The 12,169-nt window shown below is 39.4% G+C and overlaps 1 protein-coding gene across 3 annotated transcripts in view; it reads right to left on the bottom strand.

Annotated features, from left to right (window-relative positions):
• Positions 1-12,169, bottom strand: part of TRAK1 (trafficking protein, kinesin binding 1) — a 72,518-nt gene that overhangs the window by 35,842 nt on the left and 24,507 nt on the right. For all 3 annotated transcript variants that reach the window (XM_009577434.1, XM_009577441.1, XM_009577449.1), the window contains exon 2: positions 4,470-4,546. In XM_009577434.1, coding sequence (XP_009575729.1) covers positions 4,470-4,520 — 51 coding nt within the window. In that variant the 5' untranslated portion in view covers positions 4,521-4,546. The remainder of the gene's footprint in view (positions 1-4,469; positions 4,547-12,169) is intronic.

Genomic DNA, 12,169 nt, shown 5'->3' with positions numbered 1-12,169 from the left:
TTCCTGCTTATGTTACACCCACATTACTCAGAAAAGAATGACCCATACAGAGTTATTGAACCATGCACATGAAAGCACAGCTTCAAGGTCTAATGTAAAACAATGTAAGTGAATCTTGTTCTCTATTACAGCTTTGTTTGAGAAACTACTGAGGGAAACTATTCCATCACCTTGTTATACTATGTGCAGAATGCAATCATAGAGCTTAGAGGTTACATTTTAAAGCAGCACAGTAAAAATAGCAAAGAACTTGGGCATTTCAAAGCATTCTTCAGTTTCCACTTGCTCCACGCTGAAATAAAAAGCAGTAAGCTGTGCAGGAGCAGAAGCCAATTCCACCACAATGAATGTTCAGCTCCTATCTTCTTCGTGTACGTACATCCGATAGTGCTTTCGTATAAAACCAAGTCCTATGCCTTTCTTTTTTGCAGATGCCCAAATCTACATTAAACGGTTACCCTCATGCTATGCTTGCCCCCTTCTTCCCCCTCTCTGCGTGCACAGAATTGGAAATCATTGGTCTAGACAGATCACCACACATACCAATTGTGAATGGTGGCAAAAAAAGAAACAAATTACATCAATCCAGCATGTAAAACGTATACAATCAACTGATTCTGTACGTAAAATGGTATATAACTAACTAATTACGACACTTAAACTAAACAGCTTATCAAATAATTGGGCTCTTATCACTGGTCTGCAATAAGCCACATATTTATGACATGGAGGCAAGAGGTAACCGTACTACCACTCTATGAGTTGATAAAGTGGATTGACTGTAGTCATGGGGTGGAGTGTGATGGATGCGCTCAACCCCTTCACCAGACTTGCGGTGGTTTGGTGCAGGCTCTGGAAGAGGTAAAGGCCTGATCCGTAGCTGGGCCGTGAACTCCTCTAGTTTCAATCTGTTCTCTGAAAACCCACAAAGGAGCAGAGTGACATAGTGAGGACCGATGCATATAAGCTTGGAACACTGATCATGTGATTAACACATGAATAGTGGGGTGGCTTTCCCAAGACTCATTTATCAAGGAACAAAGAAAGTTGTGGGTGCAAGGAGTCTCATGCATACCTTTTTCATTATATGTAATTTGACTATGAGCCAACCACTTTATCCCATAAATATGACAGCCTAAGCAAGCCTTCTTTGAGCTCTTCCTGCTAGGCAGCGTGGCTGCATGGCAGTGATCTCCCCTTGAGCTGGGACACCTCTCAAAGTTGCTCCTCGAGGCAGAGGGACCTTTTACTAACAGCAGATCTTTGGTAAGCAACTGATTCCACGCATAACCTTGTGGCAGAGTAACTTTGATTTTGTCTTGGTAACTTTGATTGCATGCTGAATTGATGCTAATGAAACATTACATAAATTTGTCATGTATAATCCCTTAGACATAAACCGTTGACCAAGTCTGAGACTAGGTTTGGACCTAGCCGCACCTAGACTCCTCTCTGAGGAGAAGTTTAGAAAGCAAAGGGGTCCACCCTCAACCTTGTGACTCAATGGGAGGATCCTCCTTATCCTTTCGCGTCCCCAGTCTCTCTGTGAATCATTCCAACTCGAGTGTAACTCAACCTTTGTATGTTTCTTCCATGCAGTAATTAATAGAGTGAACCTTGCCATCGAACTTTGTAGAGTCGCACTTTCACAACATCATATTAAACTCACTATTGCTAATACCTTTGACAATGATTTTTTCAGTGATCTAAATCACTCATCTCCGACACCAATAAAAACTAGAAGCTTACCCTGTTGATGACATGTACCTATACGCGTCTCAGCTTCTGCAAAGCTGAGACATGGGGCGGTAATCTGCCTGGGACAGGATGATAAACTGCCTAGAACTTTGCACCATTCATTAAGCACTTCTGTTTATCATTTTCTTATTCGATTACTAGATCTTTACAATAGTGGGAAAATGGCACTACGATTAACTTCCCACTTACCTTTAGTTCAACACCATTTGAAGAAGAGTTTTCTCCCTGTCACTGAAAATACTGTTCGGGGCTTATTTACTGCCCCTGACAGCCATCCAGATTTTACGACTAAAAGCTACCTTATGTCATGTATACATTATTGACAAAGTCTACAAAACCTACAGCTACCTATCACACGGATTTGAAGCCAAAGAATTTGAATGAAGAAGCTTTCGTAGTGGAAAAAAAGGAAGTTACGCAATAATCAGTAAATAAAAAGAGAGGTTATTGATCACTGCTATATCTACAAATAGCATTTTCCCAATGGTTTCTGAAGGTCAGGCTTATATTTGCATTGAAAGCTACTGGCATTATCTAGTCATAAAATCTTTATATAATCTTATGTACAATCTTTCAGAATAATAGATTCCACAAAGTTATCCAAAAAACGTTTGGTTTATGTATCGAACCAACTTATCCTTTAGTAATTTGGCTCACTTCATAAACACCAAGTGGAAAAAAATATATTGCTGCAGCTTTGACTTTACAGACGCAGAGCTATCTAGCAGCAAGGTTTCTAACCTCAAAGTTGAGGAATGTAAGTGTATTTCCAGGCTCTTTAATTAACCTCCCCAGGCTTCCTACACAATTTTTAGCAGTTCAGCTCTAAATCTCAGTTTGGGGTCAGGCCTCTTACTCACAGTGATAAGGAACTGATTTATAACAGCAATATGTAAGAAAATACTGAAGCCAGACACATTTCAACTATTATTAGAAAGGGCTGAGAAAGCAGTTATACAGAGGAATCTGCTTCTTACCACATACCCAGTCAGGCCTGGTGTCACTCTCTTTGCTTAGTTTCAGGGCAATAGGTACTGATTTTCAAAATATCTGCACACATGTTGTTTTGAGATCTTCTCTTTCCTGTCTCCCCCCCAAATGCTGCACCTTTCACCCTGACAACTTTGTAATACATTCTTGGAAGCTTGCCACAAAGAAGGACAGACAAGGGGTAGCTTTTGGGGTTGTTTTTCGCTTGTGTGTGTGAAGGTAGCAGAAGGAGTTACACCTTAACTTCTGCAAACAGATGTAATCTCTTGTGATAACCATCATTTGGGGAACAGAGAAAGGAGCTGTAAGTGCACGTCTGCCTAGGAATAGAATGATTCAATCAGAAATGATAGCCAAATAAAACAAAAAAGCTCACGGAAAGTATTTGTTTTATTAAAGGTTCACCTATTACATGCTCCCCCATTTTTCCTTTGCTTTCCTTTCCTTCCCCAATAGGGAAGTACACCAGAAGCTTTAAAACATTGGCTCAGCAAGTCCTTCTAGCATTGCTCCCGTGAGCGTGATTTCTGGATCTACAGACATTAGGCTACGTGGACTCAGGGGAGGAAACAGTTTGGCAGAATGCTGCATCATTACTAGAAGGAGCCATGGAAACAAATCAAGTAAATCTCAGCCAAACAAGACAAAGGGAACAGGACACAAACAGGTAGCAGACTGTTACTACAAGTTAATGCATTATTCCAGGACAAGTCTTTTAGGTAAAGCATCACTTTTAACTGGTATTTCATAGAAAGTTGTTTAAAAGAGTTCAGCTCAAAGCACAAAATGCAGGACTTTGTACTGAGATCAGATGTATCAAGCATAAGTGGGAGATATGTGCATTCCCATGCTTGTTTCCTTGCAGAATTAGAGGAAGAACAGACCACCCAATGCATCTTGGCTAGACAGACCCCATTTTTGACAGTGCTATCAAAATAAACAAGCAAATAAATATGAAGGATTAAATTACACTCAGTCATGAACTAACACAATTGTAACAGTTTTCACCTAAAGAACTCTTCATAAACATTATTTGGAAAATCATTGCTCAATTTTACTGCAGAAAAGCAGCCAACTTCAGTCAAACAATTTATCATGATATTTATTGAACATAAGCGTCTTAGCTTGACAATTGCGTTTTGCCATTTCTTGAATGCTAAGGATTACAGTAATAACAGTTTACATAATAATGGTATTAAAAAAACCCAACCAAACAACCAAAAATAAGGCAAAGAAGAAAAGGCTTGGAGACAAATGGAGCATTAGATATTTTTTAATTTTGTGTCTATGCACTTCTCTGGAAAGCCATTTTCTGAGATAATAATTACGAATACAAGACTATTTATGAACTTTTTCTTTAATTTTAAAAGAGAATAAATCCATCAATAAGGATACCATTAGCTTTACATATACTGTAAAAATATGTGTCATTTTAAGATTATTCCTCCCCCCCATTCATTATGGCAAATATTTGGCTAAGAGCAAGTTAAACAGCCTCAACTGAAAAATAAGCACAAGTAATGAATCCTTATGACTGAGGTAAACAAATGACCTTTACTTATATTTACCTTACCAATGAGATAAAGCGTACACACACTCAGAGCACTTACTGCTCCTCATTTGAGGACAGTATACCAACCGCTTTTAGTAGTGGTACCGTGTAATTTCTGCACTGCTTTCTCATACTGTGTATGGGTCCTTAAAAGAGATGCAATACTTGCCTCTTCAAGAAGACGTGTAACAGCATCTATGTCATTGTATGTTTTAGTCATCTGGCCCACTCTTTCAGCACATAAAACTGCAAGGAAATAAAATAAAACATTAATCATATTGGCAATACTACTGGGGGAAAATAACCTTTAAAGAGTTTAGGTTTGCTTAAGTTTTCATCTTATGTCAACTTTTGGATAAGTATATCAAAAGCTAAAAAAAAAAAAAAACAAACCAAAAATCAAAGCTTCAAATTAAACTGAGAATACAAGTGTTTCTCTTTTGTAATCATAGAATCATTAAGGTTGGAAAAGACCTCTAAGATCATCGAGTCCAACCGTCAACCCAACACTAACATATCCGCTCAACCATGTCCCTAAGCGCCTCATCTACACGTCTTTTAAATACCTCCAGGGATGGTGACTCCACCACTTCCCTGGGCAGCCTGTTCCACGGCCTGACCACTCTTTCAGTAAAGAAATTTTTCCTAATGAGTATTTGCTTTTGTCAGTGGCAGAACAAACCGTTAAAATGTCAAAACTTTCTTCTCTGAAGAGCAACGCCTTGAGTTTATTAAAAAAATAATCAAGGAAGAAGTGAAAACAGATGTTCTTAGCTACATAATTAGGATTCCATCATGTCACCTAGTCATTATATTACGTGCGGTAGAATTACTCCATGAATAAGCAACTGCAATACTGTTAGTAACACTGTTCAAGATAAAGATACTATGTCATATTAAGTTGGTAAGAACTGGGTTCTATGATATGAGACAGCAAAGTAAATACAAAATGCATGCAAAATAATAAACGATTCTTATAATACCCAGACCACACCACGGTGGCCACAGTATCACTCATAAAAAAATATTTACTAAGACTGGATGAGATGATTAATCACTAAGGTGGAACCAGGAATTTTGTCAGACTGAAGAAAGTATGCAGAAGTTTAGTCTGCCACCATAGGTGATCCTTTAAGAAGCTACACTGACTTATCTAGGAGTATGCGTTTTCTAAAAATCTACCAATCAGAGGAAACAACAGCACTTTCTACTCTATCCTTACATTCTGTTTATTTTCAGCTACACCTATTCCTCAAACCCTGTAATTCTGAAAAAAGGGATTGTTAATGAAGTTGAGTTGATCATATGGACTATGGGTTATCAGGCTGCTATAGCACAAGTTGTTCTTCAGGGGATTTGCCCTTGACAATGTGAGTTAAAGCTCAGTCTGACAGATTGGCTAATGTTGCTCTAATGCGCATTAAGGTGGGGGGAGAGACAGATAAGGCCTAATAAGATATAAATTTAAAAAAAAAAAAAAAAAAGAAAAGAAAAGAAAAAGTGTATTGAGTACAGTAATATTACCAGGAGACAGTTTATCACCCTAAGGAAATAATGCTACCCAATTTATAAATATGCGATATACATATACATAAATATACAGTTGATCACCACTAAGGCACATCAACAACAGATCAAGTGCAACAGTACTTAGGTATCTGTTGAAATGTTGGCGGTTTATTTTTTTTTCCATACTTGAACATCAGAAAGTTGCTGGAACTACAGCATGAAGTACAATTTGTTTCTGTTTATTTTCCTGTTTCTCAAATTCTATTTTTGAGGATCAAATCCTGAAAACATTTACAATATTTAGTGACATCAGTAGGGCCAGTGAACTCCAAAGAATGCCATTCAAAAAGTATTCAAAAGATAGTTATCCAAATAATAAAGTCTGAAAGTGGTAACAGTAAAAAGTTTGTGCTTCAAAGTAGTAGTGACAAAAATTACACAGCAATATAAAGAATAACTATACCACTGCACAAGCAAAAATACAGTGCATCTGTAAACTACAATCTATGTTAGTGAAAAGATGACTAATCAGGATTCCACAGAAAAAAATTAAAGTTACTTGCAGAGAACATCAGCTATAGTAAACAAAGGGGCTAAATAGAAGATTTCCATAAAAAGTTCACATAAAGACAGATGGTCCAGAAGACTATTCACAATAAAAAAAAAAAATTAACATCGCCATAAACGCAGTATTTTCAAACATAGTAAGTCATGCAATAAAACGTCTATCAGAAACCCTGGTGCCAGCAGTTTATTTTCCAAAATAATTGTATACTAAATAGTTCCCTTGGTTACAACACTCCCTTGCTACTATAAAAAAACGTTTGAGATTGTCATTAGCAAGCTCATTTTAACTCCATACCTAGCACTAAAAATCACCACTGATTATGACTATGGCAACCTCACACCATCCTAATTCAGGTGAATGTATAACTTTCCTAACATCCAAGCTGATAAAAGGGCGATGGTCCCACAGACAAAATAAAGTCACTCAGCTGAGAGAAAGAGCGATAAAGGTTGATTCGTGTGGCTGCTCACTCAGCTATTGCTTCAGAACTTGCCATTTAATCTTTAACGCGGCAGGGTAACACCACAGCCTTATCACAACAGACTTGTTACTAGCAAAGAAGTAGCGACCTGGTCATCAAAAGCTTTTGTATCTCAAAATTTCCATCAAACTTTTGTTGGTCACTGTTAAAACAGAGGTCTTCATATACCACTCTGCCAGTGTGGAAGGGTTTCAAAGCAGAAGTGGTATCTTATGCATCCTCCTCAACATCCAAGGGGAAACAAACTTCAGTAGACATCATATAATAAAATGCCTCCTCCAGTCAGCCATCTCTTATTGGCACTCAACATGCAACACAGCAGAAGCACAGGGCTACTAACTAAAAGGAAGGCTTTCCTTTTGGAAGGAGGGCAAACTTGCGAAGAGGTGTTGCTCTCCATCCCTCAGAAACCAAGGCTTGTGGGGAAGAGAAGGTGAAAAGTGAGGGGAAAGAAAGCATTTAAAAAACTCAAAACAGTGTCTAAGTGTGTCAGCCTCCACAGATTACAAGATAACATTTGGCCAATTGCTAGTGCAGTGATTTTGATTTCCTTGGCGTCCAAAAAGACTACCAAGTGAAAAAGACACGCTATCTTGAATAATAATTTTGAGCTTTGATCAGTGAAGTATGGAGGGGGGGAGGAAAAAAACCCAAACAAACAACAAAAAACCAAACCAAAACCCACAAACTCCACAACTCCAATGGATTCTGCATAGTATGTTTCTAGCCTGCTGGAGTTTCTGATGAGTATGAGAGCCTGGTAACACTACCGTAAAGGTAAACCAAGAGCAAATGAAGGACACACTCTGTAATACAAAACCTACAGTGCCAATTTACTGACCTCTTTTTGCTCATTTGCAAATCAGTAGTATTTTTGCTTGAGTGTAATAGGAAGTGCAGCGTCTAAATGCATGCATGCATGCAAACATCCAAATCAAAATACACTTTGCACCTCTCAGTTTATGGAGAAGGCTGTTAGACAAAAAAGAATAAAAAAAAAAAAAAGTATGTCTACAGCAAGTGGAGGAACCATAGAATTCCAGAGAGTTAGAAAATGCATTTTGGTAACTGCTTTGAAATGAATGTCACAGATCCAAAACAGGAAACAAAGAAAGCTTCTATCACACTATTTCCATGACAGCATTAAATACATGTTCTCGGGGACATATTTGCGGTTCAAAGTATTTGTTTTTTTTAAAAGCCAAACACACAAATGGACAAATGCTACACAGATCAAGTATTTCCTCTGCCTTAAAGTACCTAGCACCATCTTCATACCCTCTTAAAGCTTGCAAATTTTTGGATACCCACATTCCTGTGTTTCCCAATGTGAGTACAGCTGAAAGGATATACTCTGCATTTATTTCTCATCATCTATTTAACGCAGCATCTGACTGGAAGCTTCTTTCAGGCTCTGAGCTCTGCACTGATAAAAGCACTGATTCCCAAGCTGAAGATGCTCAGGGAGAAGGGAGGAAAGTATGTACCTTCCTGGATTGCTCCCTGAAAGTCACAGAGCCATTTAGCATGCTGCTTAAGGACAAGTATGTTTCCAGGAACAGGAAACAGCCATGGAAGGGAAGTGGAGCAAGAATACCACTATTTGGAACTGCTTCAGTGAGCCACCACCCACCAAACAGGGGATTCAGGTGGAAGAAAAAAAGGTGGGTGGGTGGGGGGGAAATCGTAGGAGCCAGCAGTCACAGGTGTCCTCAGTCCCTGCATCTCTCCTTGAGGCATACCCCTTCTTCATTTTTGAGACCTATCAATCAGGATCAAATTAAAGAACTAGAAGAGAGCAACTATGGCTGAAGAGGAAAGCTCAGCTCTCACTGCTCCTCTTCCCATCTATTTCTAACTACTGGGAAACAGAAGGGGGATAAGATGTTATGGTAAAGTTGCACTTTTTGGGCAGATAATACTGACCTGTATAGGGAAGGCCACAGTGCGCGGGGATTTCCCTACCACCAAAATTTATTTCCTCAGAAGCTACATCAGGATAAGGGAATACTGTTCAGGGAGCACAGATCTCTGACAATTTCAATATTGATTCTTCTTATTGGCAAGGTGGCAGCAGGGGACAAATTTCTTGCTTTTCTTCATAACAGTTCCCTAACCAAAGCCTTTAACTATGGCAAGGCCTACTATATCCTTCATCAGTCATGAGAAGCCCTGCCTCACAAATAGCTTCTGTCTGCCTCCCCTCTGCTCAGAGCTCTGTCCAAACACTGAAGATACAATGGCAAGTTCATCGCATCCTAGACGTTGCACATCAAGACATGCAGAACAGACACAGTAACACTGACTGACCAGCCGCGCTCCTCACTGCTGGATGCCACTTGGCAAACATCAGCAATCAAGAGACCCTGGCAGACTCAGACGACTCAGCTCACATTGGTTTAAATTCTGAAAGTATATTTTTGCACTCCAAGGATAAAGCACTTGCTAAAAATCACAACTTCAGTTCTAGAGCCACCGACAGTTATGCTCCGGCACTGGTTACTGCAAGTACTACATCAACTTGAGCCAAGCGCGTGAGGAATTCTGAAACTGTGCCATATTATGTATATTCTCTTTCAAATAAACTTAGGAAAATTATACCTAAAATGTGCCGTCAGCTCTGTTACTGACCCAGACTAGAAAAATTTTACACGTTTAAAGGTAAATATGGTGGCTTCTCCTCCACTGAAGAGGGATTTTTGGCAGCCCTGGCTAAACTGGGGCAGAGGCTTGAGGCCTGCTGTTGCCTGTTGCACGTGAGACGGCCCCGAGAGAATGTGTTCATCTAAAGAGCTTAAAATTTTTAAGAGACTACTGTCACCGGAGCTTGAAGAATGTGCTTCTGAGGCACGACTTGTAGAAGTCCAAATTTTAACACAACCCGCCAGCAGTTCCTCCAGCCTCCCCTCCCGCTTCCCAAGCACAGGAGCGGGCCAGGGCCTCCAGCGGGCGACCGGGCGTTCAGCCGGTGGCCGTGTCCCCGGTTAGGGGGATGAAGAGCGGCCACAGCACGCCAGCCGCTTCACAACTGTCAACACAGCGCTGTGGGCGAGCTCCGTGGAGGAGTCTGGAGGAAAATAACGTTGTGAGCGGTACACGCTCAGTCAGCAAGTACATATTAGCGCGGTGAAAAATAACTACCGTAAGTTCAACAGACAATGCCAATAGATTTTTTTTTTCTTTTTTTTTTTTTTTTTTTTTTTAAATGTTACAGCCTAGCTTACTGTGATTTCAATGGCATAGTTTGCAAATTAATCTTTTAATATTAAGGTGCAGTTACTGATTCTTCGAGAAGAGAATTTATCTTGCCATTTAATCTATGGTTTGAAGGGTGTTTGTTTACTGCCACTTCTCATGCTCATATTCAAATAGCTTAGTAAATCCAATATTAAAGCCTCACATAAAAATCTACATTACTACTTAATCTCAGGCTTGGGAGAGAACTCTGCTGTTATTTCTTCTCTAAAGCTTAATGCCCAAACACTCAGGTTGGTAGCCATTTCAAAGTACTTCCTCTAAGCAGGGCATGAACTGCAACGAATTTTCTTGTGATGAATGAAGAATCAAGTTAAAGGCAATTTCAACAAGAATGTCGCACGCACACTTGTTCCTTCTATTAGCATAAACACAGGTCAAATGTGGTAACTTGGAAAATACAGCCACAAAGTGAAACTAAGGAGATAAGGAAAAATGCCTGGAGAGAACTCACCATCACCTTAATGCATACACCATTTACTGATACAGCTCAGCATAGCTATTCTCTTAAAAGTAAAACTTTTCTCACAGGATTTTCGATTACTTGCCATTGAATTACTGTCTTGACATTCTCCTCCGTCCGTTTCTTGTCAAGAAAGGTCTGGACTGCAGTCCTTGCAACTAATAAATGGGTGTAGGACTTAAACCAGGACTGTAAATCTTTCAAAAATCCTAAAATGAAGTTACAAGCCTGTATTAAAAGCCATGCATTGTCAGTTGTCTCCCTCTCTTAAATACGTGATCTTTTCCTATTCCAGCTCTTTGGGAGGGATTGGCTGTGTCAAAGTTTTCAAGAATTACTCGTCCCCATTTTCTTTGCTTTAGTGTTTAAAGATTCCAGACCCCTGTATGACTTCCATTCTAGTCAATGTCTTTGTAAGATAAAACAGGTATTTACATTTTCTGTAAGTCAGACCTTTGAAGCGCCTGAACTTGAGATTTTAACAGTGATCACAAGACTTTTTTTTAATTAAACTTGGGCTAGAAGGAGGTCTTCCAATCTAACTGTTACAGTAGTAAACTGAAATAGTAATGACTGACTGCCGTCACAGGTCCTAAACAGGTAATAGCCTTTTCCTGTTCTACTTGCAAAAGCAAGAATCAAAACACAGCCCAGTTTCAGAATCAGCTGACCCAACAACGCACTAACCAAGGAAAACTGACAGGCTGTTCTTCCACAGCTCAGTTTCTTTTATCAACAAAAACCAAGTAGACACTATGAACAAATATCTCTGCAAAGTTTCACTGCAGTCAGCTCAAAGACCAGCTTATCAATTGAATAGTAAATATGTCATGGTCAGGCAAATTTACAATTCCAAAGCAATGCACTGACTCTACGACTGTTCTGCCTAGACCTCTGTGAAGGTGCTTCCCATCCTCATCAAGAGAACCGATTCTATAACGCTGCCAAGCGTAACGCTAGTTCTGTGACAGAGGTTCTAGAAACAGGACGGAGGGCAGTCACAGGATCTAAGTGTCGGGACAGGGAAAAACTTCACTACATCAAAATGACTATGGAAATAATAGACAAATAGTGAGTACGCATTCTGCTAATGGAATAGGCCAAAGTTAAGGAGTCTTAATTTACACAGTTTTTACCCCCTTCTTTTCAATAACTATAAATGGTTAAAGTGAAGCATATTCTCAAGACTTTCCATTTCTGATACCAAATTTATAGCCAGATATGGCTAAAATGTTTCTTTTGTTCAGCATGAAAAGGCTACATGCTGGTGTTTCCATCTGCTTTACTTATAGAATGGATTGACTCATCCCCAAGAGAAACACTATCATTTTTAAGTGCGCCCACCTGCAAAGATACATAGAAATACCATATATCATTTTTGTGTATCTGTATCACTACTACACTGAGTGTGTAGGTGACCTGAAGGTATAGGTGGAGGAGAGAAGGCATCTTTAAACGGCATTTCAAATACACGCTGAGCTTTTGAGGGGAAGGTACTGTAGAAAGACAAGGCTAAATTTATCCCAGATGGAACTCAACATTTTTTTTCTCTCAAGATCAACAAGAACAGCTTCAGACTGTACTTAGATCTGC

The sequence above is a fragment of the Fulmarus glacialis genome, unplaced genomic scaffold, assembly GCF_000690835.1.
Source record: "Fulmarus glacialis isolate BGI_N327 unplaced genomic scaffold, ASM69083v1 scaffold1960, whole genome shotgun sequence".
In the NCBI taxonomy this organism is placed as follows: Eukaryota; Metazoa; Chordata; class Aves; order Procellariiformes; family Procellariidae; genus Fulmarus; species Fulmarus glacialis.
Note: the sequence above shows the minus strand (reverse complement) of the source record. Positions and strands in the feature narration are given on the sequence as shown.